The 22,680-nt window shown below is 42.6% G+C and overlaps 1 protein-coding gene across 1 annotated transcript in view; it reads left to right on the plus strand.

Annotated features, from left to right (window-relative positions):
• The window catches only part of FBN1 (fibrillin 1), a 183,542-nt gene that overhangs the window by 33,787 nt on the left and 127,075 nt on the right, over nucleotides 1–22,680 (plus strand). Inside the window, exon 6 of the mRNA XM_087972672.1 lies at nucleotides 45–140. Within this exon, the coding sequence (XP_087828798.1) occupies nucleotides 45–140 (96 nt within the window). The remainder of the gene's footprint in view (nucleotides 1–44; nucleotides 141–22,680) is intronic.

Here is a 22,680-nt window from a genome sequence, read left to right on the forward strand (position 1 = left end):
TCTGGTAGCCTCTTGTTAACCTTTGTTATTTACTCCACTTGCAGCTGTCTGTGAAAATGGATGTCTTAATGGAGGAAGATGTGTGGCCCCAAACAGATGTGCTTGCACATATGGCTTCACGGGACCTCAGTGTGAAAGAGGTAGGTGGGATTTCCATTTTCCAATTAAAACAGTGGAAAACTCTAAACTGTCTTGGGGCATAGAAAGTCATTTAAAACTAAGATGAAGTGCAAGTGCGCTAAAATGTTTGATTTCTTTTTTTAAATCATTGAAGTTCACTGGTGGGGATTAGGCTTAATAAGTTTTTAGAAGACTGCATGTGTAGTGGAACATAGTTTGGATTCTCAGAAGGGAGGGGCTGCCTTCCAGAGGACCAAGAGACAGTGAAGCGTAGATAGTTGGGTTAGACGGAAAGAGAGTCAAGATAGCTCCTCCTTAAAACTTCTCAGAATATATCTTGAATGAAGCAACTGCTCGATTTAGTTTGGCAAGATTTCTGTACCTACAGTAGGTGTGGTGTTTTGAAGTGATTCAGTGTAATCTGTCATGTTTTTTGGAGTCTGAGTGTCCAACACCAGAAAAATCAGAAGATCCTGACAGTTGAAATGAATATAAAGATTTGTTGCAAGCTTAAACTGTGTACAACAGGCATGTCCAAAGTTCGACCCAGGGGCCAATTGCAGCCCGTTTTCAAATTTTGAGCAGCCCGCAGCCTCTTCTTCCCACCGGCTCAGCCTGTCACTCATCCCTGCTGGCCGGCATTTTTCCCTCCACCGCACAGCGGTTCCCGTGAATGTCAGTCTGAATGGTTGGCCCCCACACATTTTCACCTCACCAAATCTGGCCCTCCTTGCAAAAAGTTTGGACACCCCTGGTCTACAAGAATCGGTGCTACAAACAGCCAAAGCAAACTGGCGGTGGATAAGGGTCAATGGAATTCAAGGTGGTCTGAATTTAAAGCTCTTGTGGGCACCATGGGACTCATGACTGATAATATGTTTGACTCCTCCCTCGGGTTCAGCCAGGTCATTTCCTACTGAGCCATTTCCTTCCCACTGAGACTATGCTAGGGTTTGGCTGTACAAAATTTATACCATGCTTATATGGTACAGATAGAGCCTCCATTTTTTTTCTTTCAAAGTACATAATCTCAAGATCAATCAATCTCATGACCTTTCAATTTTTGTACACAAGACTGTGAACTCACAAGAGTGAAATTTTGCCCCAAACTCTCAAGTTTCATGAATCTTTAGCCCATTTTTAAAATTCTTTCCAACCTAGTGAATGGTTGTAAATATATTTATATCTACCTGCCTGCGTCCATTAGTAGGTTAACTCTCTGAAAACTGACATGAACTATGGTCTGAGGGGAGAATGGAGCACAAGAGAGATTGAAAATGGGCTGAACCTGGTCAAATACTGCAGAGGGAAAAAAAATGAAATTTATTCCTTTATTACATTTCACATTTGATGATGAATTGTGAAAGCTAGCTAATAAAAGAAATATAGTCACGTATATTTCAGTTCTCTGTTTAATACACATAAACGTCTCGGATACATTTTTTTTGGCAGACAGAGTTATATTTAAGTGCTGAAATTACTGCCTATCCTGCCTGACGTCTTGCAGTTTGTTTTGTCTAGTATTATGGAGATCTTCTTCTGTAAAACTTATAAGGGTTTTGTTATCAGTTTTGTGAACTTTTCCCTCGGGTCGCCATAGCAACTCACACAGCTGTTTCCAGATGAGACAATGACTCCACTTATTGGCTATACGGAATACATTTTAAGGAAATTAAATCAAGTTTAATAGCATTTGGACAGAGACAGTAACAATAGCTGTTGAATTGTAATTGTCATCTGGCTGTCTTCTTGACGATAACATGTTTTAATTGGAACAAATGCGCTCACCCAGGATATGAAAAATTCATAGAGTGTGTTATATGTTCAGTCAAGTGTACAACTTTTTCACTCCAGTTTACCTAATATCTGTCTGTCTGTCTCCCTCTCTCCCTCCCTTTCCCTCCATCTTTCTCTCTCATCTCTCTCATCTCTATCTCTATCTATCTCTACCTATCTCTATCTCTCATAACCTCTCTCTGTCCATCTATCTATCTATCTATCTATCTATCTATCTATCTATCTATCTATCTATCTATCTATCTATCTATCATCTATCATCTATCCTACCCTGTTCCAGCCTAAACTGATAGATTTTCCCAGTGTGCAAGAAACTCCAAATATGTAGGATTAGATCCAACGTTATCATTAATTATGCTTTGTGGGAAAAATCAATGATTACCCAAGTAGGTAAATGTGCAAGGTGGCAAAATACAACAATTTTATGTTGTCTTCTGCCACAAAATGGAATTACAACACACACTTCCCAAGTGGAAGTAGGGACAGATATCTTTATGCTTGGCTCTAAACAGAATATTTTGTGAAATTAACTTGTACAAGCAAAATCTAGACCTTAAACTGCAGAATTGATCAAGCATCAAGTTTCTAGTTATCTTGGTGCCTTTAAATCAACATTTGGCAACCCGGAGCTGTCCAGATATTGCTGAATTACAACTATAAGCATATCTCTGCATTTCCTGTGCTACCAATAGAAACCAAACTTTAGATGCGTGCAGGTAGTCCTCGACTTTACGACCGCAACCGACACTAGTATTTCTGTTGTTGAGCAAGGCAGTTAAGTAACTCGCACCCTATTTTACAACCTTTTTTTTTTTTTTGCCATGGTTGTTCAGCAAAATCACTTATGGTTAAGTCGACGATGCCTCTTTAAACAAATTTGGCTTCCTTGCCAGAAGCTGGCTGGGAAGTTTGTAAATGGGGATCACGTGATCCCAGAATGCTGCAGGCATTGCACATAGATCCCGGATGCCAAATTTTGACCATGGGACCTCGGGGATGGTACCTCAGTTATAAATGTGAGGACTGGTTGTAAGTCGCATCTTCAGCGCTGTTGTAACGGTTACTGAAAGAACGGTTGTAAGTTAAGGACTACCTGTACAAAGACTGGGTGAAACCAGGCTCAATAGCAGTAATTGTGAGAGAGATCTTAGAGTCTTAGTGGACAAGCAGCTAAATATGAACAAGCAAGTGTGTAGCAGCAGCCAAAAAAGCTAATGCAATCCTAAATTGCATTAACAGAGGGATACAATCGAGATCAAGTGAGGTACTAATACCACTCTATAAAGCCTTAGTAAGACCACATCTAGAGTACTGCATCCAGTTTCGGTCACCACATAATAAAAAAGATGTTGAGACTCTAGAAAAAGTACAGAGAAGAGCAACTAGGATGATTAGGGGTCTGGAGACTCAAACATACGAAGAACAGTTGCAGAAACTGGGCTTGGCTAGTCTAGTAAAGAGAAGGACCAGGGGAGAAATGATAGTAGTCTTCCAATATTTGAGGGGCTGCCACAGGGAGGAAGGGGGTCAAGCTATTTTCTAAAGCACCCGAAGGCCAGACAAGGAATAATGGATGGAAACTGAACAAGGAGAGATTTAATCTGGAAATAAGGAGAAACTCTCTGACAGTGAGAACAATCAACCAGTGGAACAACTTGCCTCCAGAAGTTGTAAATACTCCAACACTGAAAGTTTTGAAGAAGAGATTGGACAACCATTTGTCTGAAATGGTATAGAGTTTCATGCTTAAGCAGGGGGTTGGACTAGAACAGTGGTTGCCAACCAGTGGGCTGGGGACTACTGGTGGTCCGTGAGAAAATTTTGGTGGTCCACAGAGAAATGTCACCCCCAAAGCACCCCCCAAGCAATTAATTTTTATGGCCCATGGGAACCCAAGGCTTGCGTCGCTTGCATTGCAAACAACACGAGGTACTGAGGGGAGGGGGGAAAGGGCGGAGGAAGGGAACTTGCCCCACTCGCCCCATGGGCCTGGCCTGGCCACCGGGCTGCTTCTTTCCGCTCCTTTCTTCTTCTGATTTTGGCTGCACGCAAGGAAAGCAGCAAAAGTCTTTCTTTCTCTCCCCCAAACTCTGCCAGAAACGAGTCTTTGGGACCCTGCAAGGCCTCATGCCCCAAGAGGCTGCGCCAGCACGACAAGTCTCACAAAGACTCATTTCCAGCAGAGTTTGGGAGAGAGAAAGAAAGACTTCTGCTGCTTCTGCTGCTTTCCTTGCATGAAGCCAAAAGTCTCTCCCCCTCTCCCCCGAGAACAAAGCTGGAGACGGTATCCCGCGATCCCAACTAAAGAATGATCGATCGGTAGGAAAACGGGGTGCAGACTTTTTTTTTCCTGCAGCCACCGTCAGTCAAAATTCATATTAGTGGCCCGCGGGATTTAAAATTATGAGATTGGTGGTCCCTGAGGTCCAAAAGGTTGGCGACCCCTGTCCTAGAAGACCTCCAAGGTCCCTTCCAACTCTATTATTCTATTCTAAGTCTACTTTGGAATCATTATTTGTAGATGCTTCTTATAGATGTCTTATCCCTTCCTTAAGTTGTCCCGTGTGTGCTTTCTCGGCAGTTCAGAGGAAGTTTGTGATATCTCCCCCTTCTGTAGAAAGTAGAGGCCTAGCAGCATTTCCAGCCTGTTTCCTTTTTCTCTGGAGAGGATCCAGCTTGGATTCGAGTCACTTCAAATATTAAAGAGTGTGGCATCTGCTTTCTTGGTGCGCATACTTCATGTACAAACAGTGTCTGGTTTTCCTTCACAGTGTCTGCCTGTTCAGCTTGTCGGAAGTTTTATTTTGACCCCCCCCCTTCCCAATTTTGATCTTAACAAATCCAAATCCATTTTTTTAAAGAAAATGCAAGTTTCTGCCAGCTGTTTAAGAAACGTGTTGATTACTTTTTAGCAAATGAATTCCTCCATATCAGAATAGCACGCTAAATAAACGTACTAACATTTTTATCCTTCATAAACTTTTTTTTTTTTAAAAAAAAGATCCAGAGCACTTTGACCAAGTGTCAGAGTAGAGCCAAGGGAGCTGAAATGGTCCTGCTGTCTTACATACAATACTATGGTTTATTTATTTTTTATATACCTTGCTATATCTGTTTGTGGAAAAGTTTACATTATTTGATGTTCCCTTTCCATGATATTTAGCCTGAATGGAAAGCAAACAATAACATGTAGATAAAAATACTAATTATTTCCAAATCTCGTGTTTAACTCTGTATTCTAACAGAGTTGTTGGCCAATGTCAAAATCCCCCTTTTTTAAAGAACTGTTTTTCAAGAACTTTTTGACTAGTAGTACAATATTAATATTATCAATATGGCATCATGTGAATGATCCATCCTTTGGCTTGGCATCGCAAAAAGTCTCCATATGTTTTCGGTTTTCCCAGCCTTTTATTTAAATTTTCCCTTTTGTTGAAAGCGATGAAAATAAAAAGGGATTCTATAGTGGCACTTCCTTTTTCCTTTCTTTGGTGTATATAGCAGTGGTGGGATTCAAATTTTTTTACTACCAGTTCTGTGGGTGTGGCTTGGTGGGCATAACATTGCGTGGTGGGCATGGCTGGGTGGGTGTGGCAGGGGAAGGATATTGCAAAATCCTCATTCCCTCCCCATCCCACTAACCTGCTTTCCAGCTCCATTCTCCTTTGTAGGGCAACAAAAGAAGACCCAGCCAATCAGCTGTGGGTGTGGCTTGGTGGGCGTGGCTTAGTGGGCATGGCTTGGTGGACATGGTGTGTCTTAGTGGGTGTGGCTTGGTGGGCGTGGCAGGGGAAGGATACTGCAAAATCCCATTCCCTCCCCACCCCACTAACCTGCTTTCCAGCTCCGTTCTCCTGTGCAGGGCAACCAAAGAAGACCCAACCAATCAGCTGGAACTCGGGAGGTGGAGAATAGAAGGGGCGGGTCCATCAGAGGCGGTATTGGCCGGTTCTCTGAACCACTCAAAATTTCCGCTGCCGGTTCTCCAGAACCGGTCAGAACTTGCTGAATATACCACCTCTGGTGTATACATGTAAATCCTCAACTCACAGCGGAGCCCAACATTTCTGTGTCTAAGCAAGACGATTGTTAGGTGAATTGTGCCCCGTTTTGAGACCTTTCGACCGAAGCCGTTAAGCGAATCACTGCAATTATTAAGCGAATTGGTGCCATTGTGAAGTGAACCTGGCTTCCCGCATTGACTGTGCTTGACGGAAGCCAGCGGGGAAGGTTAAAAATGATGACCCTGCGACGGTACAATCTTCATCATCTTCATCTGATGAACTTTAAGGCAACTTCGTAGGCAAGTAGTCCTCAATGGTTCATTTAGTGACCGTTCAAACGGCACTGAAAAAAGTGACTTATGACCTTTTTTTTTTACATTTATGACCATTGCAGCATCCCCAGGGGCATGCGATCAAAATTCAGATGCTTGGCTGCTGACTCATATTTATTAGCAACTGTCTCACTGAACGACAGAAATTTTGGACTCTGTTATGGTCATAAGTTGAGGACTACCTGCGTCCCTGACTCGGAGACAGGTGACTTAGGATTCATAGCAATAGCCCTTAGACTTATATACTGCTTCACAGTGCTTTCCAGCCCTCTCTAAGTGGTTTATAGAGTCAGCATACTGCTCCCAAGAATCTGGGTCCTCATTTTACCCACCTCGGAAAGATGGAAGGCTGAGTCAAACTTGAGCTAGTCTGGAATCAAACTCCTGGCAATGGGAGCAGAGTTAGCCTGCAATACTGCATTGTAACCACTGGGAGGGAAGGAAAGGAAGGAAGGAAGGAAGGAAGGAAGGAAGGAAGGAAGGAAGGAAGGAAGGAAGGGAGGGAGGGAGGGAGGGAGGGAGGGAGGGAGGGAGGGAGGGAGGGAGGGTTGTGGTTCGCCAGCAGCCTGTGCAGACGGCAGTGGAATTGGACAGTGGGGAAGAATGGGGACCAGTCCAGGAGTCTGGGGAGGACTTGGATGAGAGTCCTGCGTCCGATGCAGAGCTGGGGCCAGGACCATCTGGGAGGGGGCTGCTGCCTTCGGAGCCTCTGGAGTCTGGCAGCAGCGAGGCAGAGGAGCAAAGGGAGCCTGTTCCCAATGCACGTGTGTGCAGAGCTGCTAGAAGGCGAGAGCAGCTGAGACAAAAGGAGTGACTCGGGAGTAAGGCTTGGAGGTGATTGCCCCTCCCATAAGGTATAAAGGAAGTGCAAAGGTAGAGAAACCTTTGCAGGAAGCAAAGTCGTTTGTTCTGTTCGGATGAATCCTTGAAGCTCTGTATGGACTATGTTCTTTGGCTGGTTTTTTATAATTCATTTGGCACTCTAGTTGCTGGCAACAATTCAAAGGAAAGAAAGATGGGTGCTTATCTCGAAGGGACTCTTTGGGACTCATTACCGGCTGGGAATGAAAATAATTCCCAGTGTTGAAATAAAACGAATTGTTTTAACTAAGCACGTGCTTAATTACAGTCTTGGGAAGCCTTGGTCAGAACAGGAAGGAAGGAAGGAAGAGCACTTAGATTTATATACTGCTTTATAGCCCCTCTCTAAGCAGTTTTACAGAGTCAGCCTCTTGCCCCCAACAATCTGGGTCCTCATTTGACCCACCTCGGAAGGATGGAAGGCTGAGTCAACCTTGAGCCTGGCGAGATTCGAACTGCCCAATTTGCAGGCAGCTGGCAGGCAGCAGAAGTAGCCTGCAGTACTGCACTCCAACCACTGCGCCACCATGGCTCTCTGAATGGCAGCCACGGAAATCGGTGAATATCCATGACAAGGGCGAGAGGAATTTTATTCCTTTCCAAACTGTGTGTCGGAAAAAGGAGAGGATTAGGACCATGATTTGATTTTTTCTTTTTCTTTTCCAAAGGCTTTCCAAGATTATGTCGTAATGATTTGTGACATCGTAAACCTCGTCTCCTCTGGAGCTTTAGTCATATGAACATAATATAATGCTTCCCATCTGCCTTGCATCGCAGCCCGCGTAGAAGCCTCGGCTGGGGGGGACGCAGGCGAGAACATGGCGGGTGTCCATTCCTAACCCTGGGGTCACCCAAATGATGACATGTGGTTGCAACCTTCTGACCCGAAATTCTGGGGGTTTGTACGTGAATCCCAGCATTACAATCAAGCTCTTAAAGGGGACAAAATTGGTTTCCTGTTGTTGCAATTCTGGCTTCATCATCGGTATCCTCAGAAGCTGCCAAGTCCCTTCTGGGCAAGATTTTCTGGAAGTGGTTTGTCACTGCTACCTTCCCAGGACTGGGAGAAAGTGGCTGGCCTAAGGTTCACCATCTGGCTTGGTGTCTGAAGTGGTACTAGAACTCCCGGTCTCCCAGTTTCTAACCCCCTACAATAGACTAGGTTTTGTGCACCCTTTGTTGTTGTTACTTGCAGAGTCATGTCCGACCCATCGCAACCCCATGGACAACGTTCCTCCAAGCCTCCCTGTCCTCTACCATCTTCTGGAGTCCATTTAAGCTTAAGGCACCCTTAAAGCAATGTAAATGATTAGTTAACTGCATATCCCAGCTGGGCTCATTTTCTTGCAAACTGGGGTTTGCATCTGCATAATCTGTTAAATACTTGGCTCGGAACAGCATTTGAACTGGATAAGCATGATTTTTTTTTTAAAGTTTGAAGATAAAATTTGAAGGACTAGAGTTTCCTTCTTCTTTCCAGGATAGGCCTGAAATAAGCCAGGCAACTGGTTTGGGAAATTGCTGACTGTCCATAAGATCTGAGGAATTTCTGAGCTCTAAGGATTCATCCTGTATTCCCCCACGCCTTGGATTCTCCTTGTAAATCAGTGACAAAATTAAACCTCCTGTCTTTTGCTGCCTCCAGTTTGGCTTGCTCAAAATATAAAAAAAGATACAGAGACTAGAAAAAGTGCAGAGAAGAGCAACAAAGATGATTAGGGGCCTGGAGACTAAAACATATGAAGAACTGTTGGTAGAAATATCCTTCTGGGTTCAGTTCCAATTGGGGGAAAAGACACTGGAAACATGGAGGCTGTTTAGAAAGATGGTTTAATGGTAGACAGGACCACATGGCTTGAAGGTCCAAAGTGAAAAGGATTGATCACATGCTTCAAGGTGAGAAGAGAAGGTCAAGAAGGGCTGAGATGCTGAGAGTGCCTGGGTTTTATAACCTTGGTTGGGATTTGAATTGGAGCTTGTATTCTGATTGGTTGTCAGACTCCCATGGGGCCATGCAGGGGCAACTCTGTAGGCTGTCCTGAGTTCCAGGCTTGGTTGAGCCTTACTGGATGATGATACACTGAAAGGGCTTTGGGCAATTGCTATAGTTTTACCTGGAGATCTTTGTTATGTAAAGTATTCTGGCCCAGGCCTTAATGGCCCACCCATTAACAAAGGTGGGGGTGAGCTTCTACTTCTGAGATGAGTTTCTGCTTCTGAGTTTCTACTCTTTTTAGGGGAAATATTCTGCCTTCTTAATATTTCCTAGGATATTTCAATTTTCTAGGAGAGGGGTGGGTGCTAACTTCCTACAGATCAATGGCCAGAATTGGGTATGTCTAGTCTAATGAAAAGAAGGACTAAGGGTGAGATGATAGAAGTGTTCCAATATTTGAGGGGCTGCCACAAAGAAAAGGGGGAGTCAATCTATTTTTCCAAGGCGCCAGAAGGCAAGACAAGAAGTAATGGATGGAAACTAATGAAGGAGAGAACGTCTATAGAGATTCTCAGTCCATTCAGGTCATGGTTGTCCCAAAGATGGTCCCATTTCATGAAACGTCTTCAAAGAGAAACAAGGAAGTCCAGTTGCCTCTTGAAAAAGCACCTTTGGGATAATTAAGGAGAGAAGCAACCTAGACGTAAGGAGAAACGGTGAGGACAATTAACCAGTGGAACGGCTTGCCTTCAGAAATTGTGGGTTCTCCATCACTGGAGGTTTTTAAGAAAAGGTTGGACAGTCACCTGTCTGAAATGGTATAGGGCAGGGGTGTCCAACCTTGGCAACTTTAAGACTTGTGGACTTCAAGTCCCAGAATTCCTCAGCCAGCTCTGGGAGTTGAAGTCCACAAGTCTTAAAGTTGCCAAGGTTGGACACCCCTGGTATAGGGTCTTCCTTCTTGAGTAGGGGTTGGACTAGAAGACCTCCAAGGTTCCAACTCTTGCTGTTCTGTTATTTCTATGAAGAAATATGTGTTTTGTCTCTGCCAGCAAGAGGAAAAACACCCTTTTGGAAATTCCTGAATTTGCTGGATAGGCAGAGCAAAAAAAATAATAATTCTATAATAGGGCACAATCATCCTTTGCTGAATTTTCCCTCAATCTGATTCATGCATCACAGTAAGATATCATGTGCTTTGCTTCTTATGTTTGGCAAGCCAGCCAGTTGTAATTTATGAAACAAAACTTGAGTGGAAACAAACCCTGCCTTCCTGCAATCTGTATTCATCAATGCAGAGGACTAGAGAGGGGTTTCTAAATGACCTTTACTAGCCATAGTTTAGATTTGGATTGGCCTCTCAGCATGGAAGAAGGAAGAAGTCGGTCTTGCCAAAGCTTTAAAACAGCTAAGCTGGGTGGAACGTTAGTTTTGTTCCCCTGATGATCTGCGAGAACAAGAACAGATTCCCAGATGTTTACACTGTCTGGGTATTTGTTGATTAAGCCTCCGTAGTTTGCATTTATTTTCTTACTGTATTGGCTGAACATCCATATGCTTCTTGCTGGCAAGGAAGTGGGAGACTCCCTCATCTCACATTTACAACTTTCTAACGTGACCTTATCTTGCCTTTATATCTTCCATACCCTTTACTGTTGCGAGAATATTGTAAAACAGCAGATTAAAAAAACAACAACACCATTTTCACGACCCCCAAATCCTTTAATTCAGGGTAGAGTCGGGGAGACTGGATGGAGCTGAGCATTTACTGGCCGGATGCCCTTCCTGACACCTTGGGTAGTTCACAGCAGATATTCTTTCTTTGAGCCCTAAGGAAAGAAAACAACTGCTGCTACCTGGGATTGAACTCTTGGCCTTACGAGTGGGAGGCAAGCGTCTTCACCACTAGGCTACCACACTGCTCATTAGGATAGTAGATTCTGTTTTATATTAAAAATGAAACTTGAAGTCAGATCATAAGCCCATTTGTGGTTTCACTTAATTAGCGCTTCCCTTAATGACCGAATTACCAGTCTCAATTGTAATCACTAAATGAGGATTACTTGTTCTGTAGCAATGCTTTAAAACAACAATGCTTTAATTTTAAATTTTAAAAATTATCTGAATTTAGCCAATGTTTCATATTTTTTTAATGTATCCCAAAATTTTGGACATTGTAAATCCTTAAGCCAATCTGAATTCTACTGCACCTTGATTTATATTGGTTATAAGAAACCACAGAACTGTCTGTGGCGATTACCTATAAACCCTTAATTTGTTAATCAGTCGAATCTGATTTTTTTTGTCCTGTTTTGGAGGCAAAAGGTTGAACATTGAAAGGCACTGCAGGATGAATGAGGATTGTTTTGCAATTAAGGAACTCCCATTTGTCTGTTAGGATTTATGTCCTTTTCTTTCTGCTCGATATTTCGCTAGGAACCTTCAAAAAGATGTTAAGATGATAAGACAAATTACTGTCAGATTAATGATGCCTATGAAGGCATCATTCCAAATTAATCGGTTATTTAACCTGTTGCAAAATGTCAATCAAAAAAGTATCTTCACTCATATCATGATGAATTAAGCCATCCTGAGGAAACCAGGGCTTCTATATAAAAGATCAAGGATAATGATCTGTATTATCCCTGTGACAGACTATTTATATGTAGTCTTTTAATGCTTTTAAGTCTTGGGTTGTGGTTTGGATATTAGCCAAGAGTTTGCTTTTGAACCATTCATTCTTCTGTTGATTACAGTAGACTTTAAAAGTGGGTGGAGTCCGTTTGGTTGGTCTCCAAAGAAATTGAGTAATAATTGACCCAACGTACAGAGTGTATGAATAAACTATTCTTTTTGTGAAGAAATTTATCTTTTACAGGATGTCCTGGAGTTCACATCCCTCTATTTTCACCTTCTCCTTCTCTCCCAACTCCCAAAGGGTTTTAACATGTTCAGCTGCTCCATTATTTCTCTTAATTCAGCAAACAACCCAGGGTGCATGTTAGATAAATGCTTAAATTCACAGTATTGTTCAGCTGCTCAGAAAGTTTAAGTTGAAAACTCCCCCCTGTAAAGGTAGTCTTCGAGTAAGGACTGCAATTGAGCCCAAAATTTCTGTCACTAAGGTATAGAACAGTTGCTAAGCGAGTTTCGCCCTATTTTACAATCTTTCTTGCTGCAATTGTTAAATGAATCACTGCAGTCGTTAAAGTTAGTACCGTGTTTCTCATATAATAAGGCCGGGTCTTATTTTTTTTTGAGCCCCGAAAAAATGGCTAGGCTGTCTTTTCGGGGGTGACTTAATTCCCCCTTGCATCTTTGGGTGGGCGGGTGGCAACGGCTTGGATGTTGACCTCGGCGTTGGTGGGGCACTTCGATCGGGGTCAACGCAGGCAGCACCATATCCGGGTGTGCCACAAAAGTACTTCCTAACGGCAAGCCCCCATCATTCCCCCATTTCGCATGTTTTAATATAGGCCTTAATTTGGGGGAGGGGCTTAATTTCATTTCATGCCTATAAAACATGCTGGGGCTTCCTATTGGGGGAGGCCGTATTGTTGGAGAAACAGGGTAACATGGTTGTTACTTGTTAGCCATTTCAGGATGGTTATTCTGAAAAAAAAAACAGGAGAGAAATAACAATAATATATGAAACTTTGCTGCGGCTCTGTTACTTTCTTCGGCCACCAGTGATAAAAATATTAATTTCGGCTGTAGTTTTCCTTTTTATTTTTTTCCCCATTTACAGTACTTTTTAAAACTGTTTGATTGTGAGAGCCTCTTTGGAGTAGTGGTTGAAGTAACAGGTTAGCAACTTGAAGACCATGAGTTCTAGTCCTGCTTTTGGCACAACGCCGGCTGGGTGACCTTGGGCCAGTAATACTGTCTCTACCCTAGGAAGAAGACGATGGCAAACCAGTTTTGAAAAATGAAAACTGCAGGGACTTGTGCAAGCAGCCTCTGGGAGTCCAACTCTGGACTATGCTCGATGAACATTCTTTATGAAATCCTTTGAGCTGCAAACCGAATGTAGTTGCATTTTTTGACTTATTGGTAAATTTTGGGTTGTGAGAATTGGGTTCAGAAAGGCAAGCCAAAACTAATTTCTTTCTCATTGTCTGCCTTCCTTTCCATGTTGCAAAGGCTGCCTTCATCAAAGTCCATCTTTCTCTGCAGACGTGCATGCGAGACTCTAATGGATTGGAAAACTAATTAGGCTATCTAATTGATTTTGCATGAGTTGTCCTAAGGAATGTGCCTTGCATAGCGTGCACACACACACACACACACACACACACACACACACAAAACCCCAAAGAATAATTCTCAGTGGTTTGTGATTAGAAATGGACAACTGACCACTGGGCTGAAATTCAGCACAGGGAATGATATAGGTAAAGGTTCCCCTTGCACATCTGTGCTAGTCGTTTCTGACTCTAGGGGGTGGTGCTCCAGAGGTGGTACGCACGGCGCACGGAACGCTGTTACCTTCCCACCAAAGGGGTCCCTATTTTTCTACTTGCATTTTTTACATGCTTTTGAACTGTTAGATTGGGCAGAAGCTGGGACAAGTAATGGGAACTCACTCCGTTATGCGGCGCTAGGGATTCGAACCGCCGAACTGCCAACCTTTCTGATCAACAAGCTCAGCGTCTTAGCCGCTGAGCCACTGTGTCCCTAGCAGGGGGATTTTAATAGGAGAGAAGATACATGCTAATATAAACTCCAACCAGTGAGAGGAAAAACCTTAGCAGAGAAAGTGTTCAGAAAGTTTTCTTATGGCAATTTCAGTTTTATCTTCTTCTATCATTCTAGCCCTGTAAACCGATACATTTCCTCAGTTTTCCCGTTACAGGTAGTCCTCAGCTTAAGACCAGAATTGACCCCAAAATTTATGTTGCTAAGTGAGTTTTGCCCCATTATGCCACAGCTGTTAAGTAAATCTCCTGAGGATGTTAAAATAATACTAAGGTTGTTAAGTGAATCTTAAGACAAGACAACAGATAATAGTTGGAAGGAACCTTATAGTCCAACCCCGCACCCAAGCAGGAGACCCGACACCATTTCTGATAAATGGCAGTCCAATCTCTTTTTGAAAGTCTCAAGTGATGGCGCTCCCACAACTTCTGAGGGCAACTTCTGTTCCATTGGTTGATTGTTCTCAGTGTCAGAAAGTTTCTCCTTATTTCCAGGTTAAATCTCTCCTTGTTCAGTTTCCATCCATTATTCCTTGTCTGGCCTACAGGCGCTTTAGAAAATAGCTTGACCCCTTTCTCTCTGTGGCAGCCCCTCAAATATTGGAAGACCTCTATCCTGCCTCCCCTGATCCTTCTCTTCACCAGACTAGCCAAGCCCAGTTCCTGCAACCGTTCGTTGTATGTTTTAGCCTCCAGTCCCCTAATCATCCTGGTTGCTCTTCTCTGTACTTTTTCTAGAGTCTCAACATATTTTTTATAGTGTAGTGACCAAAACTGGATGCAGTATTCTAGGTGTGGTCTTACTAAGGCTTTATAGAGTGGTATTAATACCTCACTTGATCTTGACTGTATCCCTCTGTTAATGCAACTTAGGACTGCATTAGCTTTTTGGGCTGCTGCTGCACACTGCTGGCTCCTATTTAGCTGGCAAATTCCTTGTGTGTCCAATCACACTTGGCCAATAAAGAATTTTCTCTTCTATCTGGTCTGCTCATTAAGTTTGCTTGTTAGAAGGTCACAACAGGGGATACTTTGACCCCAGCAACATTGCAACTGTCATAAATGGGAGTCAGTTGTCAAATATCCGAATGTAAATCACATGACTTATAGGGATGCTGTCATAAGTGTGAAAAATGGTCACAAGTTACTCTTTTCAGCAATATTGTAACCTTAAACCGTCACTAAATGAACTGTTATAGGTCAAAGACTACCTGAATATATTGGGAGGGTGAATTTGGGGGAAAAAAGAACCTGCAAAGAAAGACATGCAATTCCTTGCTAAACAGCAAACATTTAATATCAATTTTGTCCTTTGGAGTTAAACATAGTCAGCTTCTTAAATGAAAACTTGTATGAATAATCTAGGGGCCTTTGAAGTTTTACAGTTGCATCTACTTTTCCAATTGCAATGTGTGCTTGCATAAAATTTTAAACTTTGCAAGCACACAGAAAAGACAGAACGGACTGAAATGATTTACATAAAATATGCAAATATATTAGCAAAACTTTCTTGAACCTGTTACTTCACTTGGCTTTGAGGACTGGGAATTTTTAAGAGCTCGTCCCAAGGCTGTTTTAACGTCTCCAAGGTTCCACCCAAAACTTAAATGCTGATGTTCTGTGTTCATATTAAATGGATGAGTTTATGAGCAGCTTCATTGCACCATTAGCTCCAGATGTTGCACGTATTTACACTGGTACACTGAAATAATTGCCATGGCAACGGATGAAAAATTCTTCTTTTTCTTTTTTTTAATGTGTTAACACGTGCCTTGTTTTGAGTTAGAACAAGGATTCTGGATTTTGGCACTGGTTAAAACATCTGTTGGCTTGACCAGTAGAGTCACTTCAGTCTCTTGGCAGGATATGGGAAGGTTTGTGACTGACAAATTTGACTTCATTTGCTCCTACAAACCTGATCCACCACATGGTGTGAAGAAGTCCCATCAGTCTTTTGAAATGTCTTAGAATAACAGAGTTGGAAGGGACCCTGGAGGTCTTCTAGTCCAACCCCCTGCTTAGGCAGGAAACCCTACACCACTTCAGACGAATGGTTATCCAACATCTTTTTTAAAAACTCCCAGTGTTGGAGCATTCCCAACTTCTGGAGGCAAGTAGTTCCACTGGTTAATTGTTCTCACTATCAGGAAATATCTCCTTAGTTCTAGGTTGCTTCTCTCCCTGATTAGTTTCCATCCATTGCTTCTTGGCCTACCTTCAGGTGCTTTGGAGAATAGCTTGACCCCCTTTTATTTTGGGGCAGCCCCTGAGATATTGTAACACTGCTATCATGCCACGCCTAGTCCTTCTTTTCATCAGAGTAGACATGCCCAATTCCAGCAACCGTTCTTTATATGTTTAATCCTCCAGTCCACTAATCATCTTGGTTGCTCTTCTCTGCAGTCTTTCTAGAGTCTCAACATCTTTTTTACATCGTGGCAACCAAAACTGATTGCAGTATTTCAAGTGTGGCCTTACCAAGGCATTATAAAGTAGTATTAACATTTCATGTGATCTTGATTCTACCCCTCTGTTTATGCGGCCTAGAACTGTGTTGCCTTTTTTTGGTGGCTGCATGAATCTCCATATCCTGATGAAGGAAGGAAGGGGTAGGAAAGGGAGGGAGGAAGAAAGGAAGGAAGGAAAGGCTAGAAAGAAGGATTCTATTAAATGTACCGTAGGATTTTCCACCAATGTAAGGAGTGCTTGTGACGGTCAGGTCTTAGGCTGATGAAGCTGAAGTAGAGTTAGGGTTAAGATAAACAGCCATGCTGGCTCAGGAATTCTGGGAGTTGATGTCCACAGTTTGTAAAGTGTCCATAGTGACTCACCTCTGACCTGGAGCCATACCTATTCTGTGCAATTGTATTGGGCTTAGATACTAAGTATCTTGGTATAAATTAAGGCCAGTGGTCAGTGGCTGGGTTTACACATCATACTATGGTGATTTGTTTAAACTATGATTTTATAAATGAGACACAAGAACTCAGGAAAAGTTAATTTGTCAGCCTTGGTTTATAAATGGTTCTGATTGCGTTTGTGCAACACATGTAGCCTAGCAAAAAAGCATGACATATAGATGCTGTGATTGTCTTCTCCAGCTGCTTCCTATTTTGTTCTCAGCATGAAGGGTTCCTACCACACCATCCTATGTTTAACCTGGTTTAGCTCCTGGGTTTGGAGCTGGGCTGAGCACAGATTTCTTCAAGCAACAGAATTAAACAAGGCAAACGAGGATTTATATGCTCAGTAGCTTGGGTGTGTCTGCCTTAGCTACTTGCGCTACCTTTCAGCTTTCCGATTGCGTTCCAGGAACTACCTTGTGTTGTTCTCTTCTTTTCTGGCTGTGTGTTGTGTTGCTGTGCACTGTCAGTCATCACCATACGCAATGCAGTAACAACGGCTTCTGAGGTGTAGCCAGAGGCTGATTGTACAAGTTGAGATTCTAAAGCGTCTTAATCTCTGTGACAAATCAATTTTATGATTGAGTTCAAGTACCGCTAGCATCAAGTATTAATGCTTCCACTTGAAAAGCTTGGCACACTTTCTTATAATTATGCCTAGGATGGTTGTTTGCAGGGATACCATGATGGTCTCTGAGATCTGTGCAGTTGGTTTCCATTGAGAGAAATAAAATGGCTTGACCAACTGTTGTGGCATCAAAGTGCTCTTGTTTGTGTCATAAAGGTCTATATTCCTTTGTAGAGACTTATGACTTCTCTTTGCCTTTCAGGGCAAAGTGGCCAAAAGAATTGGGCCTTGGGTCAGCTACATTGGCTGCTAAGCCCAGTGTACATTGGTTCTCACACTGTGCTAAGCTGATATACAGTCGTTTCTTTCATTTAGGGCAGGGGTGTCCAACCTTGGCAATTTTAAGACTTGTGGACTTCAACTCCCAGAGTTCCTTAGCCAGCAAAGCTGGCTGAGGAACTCTGGGAGTTGAAGTCCACAAGTCTTAAAGTTGCCAAGGTTGGACACCCCTGATTTAGGGTGTTGTGTGAACCCAAGCATTGTGAAGTTATTCCACAAACTACAATGAAAGAAACTGTGGTTTACTGTGATCATGATGTATTGTGATTTAGTAGCTTGGTTTCAACAGTAAGCGTGGCTTGCATTGCTGCCTGTTATGGGCTACAAAATATCATTTGTCAGTGTGTTATTGCATGTTACAAATTTTCCTGTGTGCGTAACAAAACGCCTACAAAAAAACAACCAACTTGGAGAGCACAAAATACCACACAGTTCAACTCTGGATATTCTCTGCTATCCATGTCAAAGTATGGATGGAGCTGCTGCAGAGCTACTTAGCTTCATCATCAACACTATTAATAGAAGACAATATTCATATAGAAGAGGCTTCCCCTCAATCAGCCATCAACAGGCACGTGAGGATAAATGACATCTACATACCATTCAAAAGAGTCAGCAAACACTGATAAACAGAGATTAACACCAAGAGTAATATTAGATAACAAGAAAGGAGTAAACAACAGCCTAATCAAGGGACCACCAAGAACACTCCGACCAACCCTGAGAAGGCAACCCACTATATACAAACAAAGAGCAAACCCCATTCCCTTCTAGCACTGATAATGTTAGCTAGTTGGGTAATACGATGCCTGCAAAAAAAACCAACCCACACTTGGAGAGCACCACAACCCCCACAATTCAGCTACAGATATTATCTTCTACTGAAATCTATGAATGTTTGTTTTCTACATCCATAGTTTGTGACTTCACTTCCAAAATACATATTATTCCTTTCTGGGTGGTTATATTTCTGTTCATCTGTCCAAGTTTAAGCAGAACGATTTTGTCCTCTATGTAAAAGAATGTTTATTAGTGATTAGAATCCGATGTGTGCTGATTTTACATTTTAAAAGCTGCATTCACCAAGGGAGAGTCGAGGCAATTATTACTTTGCAGTGTGAGGTTTTTGTTTTTTTCCTTAATGAAGATCTCAGGATGTCGATTAGGTGTCTAAAATGTAATAGATATACTGTATGCTATTTGGGAAACTATTTATGTCTTCTCTTCTGTACAGTATTATTTTTTGTGATGGAAAAGAGGGGGAAAAACTGTTCAAGTCATCTGGATTCTTAGTGCTTATAATTGGAGAGGACAGAACTGAAAGCTTTCCTTTTTATTATAGATTTAGTTTTAAGTGTCGGATTTGAGCTCTCACCATAAATCATTTCAGAAACCGTTCTTGAGCATTATTTTTATTAGAACTTTCCAGCTGCAAGCATCAAAAGTGGGTCAGCTTTAAAAACAAGCTAGATTTGAGAAGAATGTGGACTTTGAAACACTTTCTACAAAAATGAGCAGGAAGCCATTTTCTGAGGTCTCAGATCTTTCATGCAGGGGTGGGATTCTCCCAGTTCGCACCTATTCGCTAGAACCGGTTGTTAGCATTCTAAGCAGTTTGGAGAACCAGTTGTTAGAAGAAATTACAGGCCTAATCCTGTAAGGAAGGCAGGAAGGAAACATTCTGGTGTTGCTTACAGAAACTGCCTCTCTGTTAACCCTTATTACATTCTTGCCAGGACTGGACTTCCTGTCTCAGGAACTTCTCTGGAGTTTTTTTCCCCTCCTTTGCTGGTACTTTGCTTGTGTGGAGTGACCGTTCAAAGTGACAATGGCACTGAAAAAAGTGACTTACGACCATTTTTCACACTTACGACTGTTGCAGCATCCCCACAGTCATGAGAGGCCAGGCGAGGAGATGCGTGCCTCGATGTGAGTGATATTGAGTTGGCCACGCCCAACCAATAACATGACCACCAAGCCACAGTCACATGACCACCAAGCCATGCCCACTAACTAAGCCACGCCCACAGAACCAGTTGTTAAAAAATTTGAATCCCACCCCTGCTTCCACGGTTGCTCACTAGGGAGATATTTAGAAGATGCATCTTATGCAGTGGTGGTATTCTACCGGTTCAGTCCGGTTCTCCTGAGCCGATAGCGACAATGAGCAGCAGAGACCGAACCGCTTCTCTCCAATGCTCTGTTGTTTGGCCCAACCGCCCACCTGGGCTCCCTTATTAACCTTTATTCCCTGCTTTTGAAATGCAGCTGCTTTGTGCAGATTGCCATGCGGCAGCTGCTGAAGTGACAGGGAGAGTGTAGGATTGCAGGAAGTGAGTCAGCAAGCCTCTGCCCCTGTGCTAAGTGCACATTTGATGTGCATGCAAAGTGTGTGTGCACACGCAAAGTGCACCCACCAAGCCACGCCCACCGAACTGGTGCTCAAAATATTTGAAACGCACCACTGATCTTATGTCATTCTTGAATCTGTGGTGGGAAAAAGAGCTGTATATTTTTCAACCTTTTGTGTATGCTGAATGCAAGTGCTGGAAGAAGAATCCATCTGGTTCAGTTTCAAGCCGGGAGAAAGACACTGGAAACATGGAGGGCGATTGGAAAGATGGTTTATTGATGAAGCAGAACCACATGGGTGGTTCTAGTGCAGCTGACTCCACGGAGTTGAGAGTGAGGGAGTTTTATACCTTCTCTTGGGCTTTGACCCTGAGCTTCCTCTTCCTATGCAAGAACATGTATTCCATTGGCTGTAGGGGTCATAGCTGGCTCTATAGGTTGTCTGAGCCATGCTTGGTTGAAGTTTGGTCTGCTGGTGCAATGAAGGGGCTTGTTGGGCAATTCCTATCGTGGCTGAGGGCTAATCCTACCTTTGTTCAGACCTTGTTACAGGGAACCTGCTTATGAATAGAACTATGTCTTTATCTCTTAAGTGTTGACATCTGCTGAGGGCCATCAAGAGAGGCGGGGGCTGCTTTCTGACTTCAAGAGAATGTTTCTCGATTTCTCATCCAGGGAAATATAGTCTTCTGCCTTTTTAATATTTCTCAAAAAATTTTCATTCTTCTCGGAGAGGGGTGGATGCTAACTTTCTACACAAGGAACTCCACTACAAGATTGAACATTGGCAATCTTAGTCAGGCCTGCTACATAATAAATCGTTTCGTCATGGTCATGAACCAGAACAAAAGGAATTGATATTCAAACATTCAAAATAACCAAAGGTAAATGGACAGTGTCAGGATAGTTATGAAAAGAACATGCATACCCCTCCAAAAATTGGCTAGAAGAATACAGTATATTAAGTCAGAATATGCTAAAAGGCTAGCTTGGACTACATGCAGACAAAAAGAGGAAATTAAAATGACTAAATTGGATAGCATAAACTTGGCATGGCAGTATAAAATGCAAATAATGTACAGATACTTTATTATATGTGCATATACTCACTCTCTCTCCCTCCCTCTCCCTCCCTCCCTCTCTCTCTCTTTCTGTCGTTCATGCACATCTATATTCATAAATAAAACAACAAAATTATCCCGGGAGGGATTTTTAAAAAATCATAAACTTCTCTTCATCGTAAACTTCTCTTACTTCTCTTCTCTTACGCTGTCAAACCTGAGAAAAAAGGGATACTCAGCACGAACGCCCCAAAACTTATGGTTAATGTTGAGCCTCAGCCACATATTATACTTGGGCTATAACTGATAACAAGGGTTGGAAGGGAAGGCTGTTTAGAGCTTGTAGCATTCCTGCACAAATGCAGATCACAAGCTTTGATACAGCAACCCATTGGATTCTCAATAACCCCCTTGTTTTGCTGTCTGCAAAAAAACCTGAGTTAAGTGTTGTTACGGATCTGGCAGGCAAATGCACACAAATGCCTTCGAGGTTGCGTTCAGCTTACTGGGTCAGTGGTTGTACAGCCCAGGTGAGGATAATTAGTTCCAAATGGTTTGTCAGGAGGATGGGCTCTTGTGTATAAGTTTCCAGGCTGCAAATGCTTGGGAAGAACTCCCAACTAGTGGTGGGCCCAATCGATAATCAATCCATTAATTAAGCCATTTAAGGAAACTTCGGGGAAACCACACTAGAAGCTTTCACTACTTTTTGAAGCAGTGTTTTAACAGCGTTCAGCAAATGGACACAACTTGAAAGGAGCAGATGTGCGGGACAAGCTGGCACCCTAGGGAAGATTTAACACTCCTAAAATATTTATCTGTGTGATACAGTGATCGACAACAAGGGGTGAGCGATTTTGCAGTGTTTAAAAAAAACAACTATGCATGTTACAGTGATTAAAATAAGCTAAACAGAACAGAACAAAAGGAAGCATTGATGAGTATAGTAAGCAAATTCACACCCTTTTCTAAAAGAACCACAGAGCCAGCGGTTTGGTTGGTCTAATGATATCACGGTATCTGTACAAGGCTTTAGTCATCCTTTAAGGCTGGAAACTAGTGTTTTGCACACTAGGGGTGCAAATTTAAACATATTTAGTAGGGCGGGAGCGAACAGAAAGCATTTATCAGGGTTAAGATGAGACGTCTATTTTGCATGGATGTTATGATTATTTGTAAACTACTCAGAGAAACTTTATAAAGGAAATGAACCCTGGCTTTTTTGAGAAGGACAGATATTGAAGCTGAAGCCCAAATATGTTGGCCACTTAATGAGAAGAGAGGACTCCTGTTGGGAAAGATTGAAGGCAAAAGGAGAAGGGGGCGACAGAGGAAGAGATGGTAGATAGAGTCATTGATGCAATGAACATGAATTTGGCTAAACTCTGGGAGACAGTGGAGGACAGTGGGATGGGTGATGGGGGTTGGCATGTTATGGTCCATGGTCGAATGGGATAACTTGCCACAGCCAACTCGCTAAGGTCAACTCCCCATGGCCAACTCTCCATGGCCAACTCTCCATGGCCAACTCTCCATGGCCAACTCGCTGCAGGACTTCTTGTCAGGGCCAGTTTGCCATGAGACAACTTGCTGTGGAAAATTTAACAATTCTATTTGATTATTTAAAATAAATAAAAGTTATTTTAATTTTTGCCATTCAAATTTCATTCTGTCTCTCCTTTTGCATCCTTCCTTTAATGATTCTATTCC

This window comes from Notechis scutatus, chromosome 11 (genome assembly GCF_049901735.1).
Source record: "Notechis scutatus isolate UNSWTSFEM ecotype Mainland chromosome 11, rNotScu1.2, whole genome shotgun sequence".
Taxonomy (NCBI): Eukaryota; Metazoa; Chordata; class Lepidosauria; order Squamata; family Elapidae; genus Notechis; species Notechis scutatus.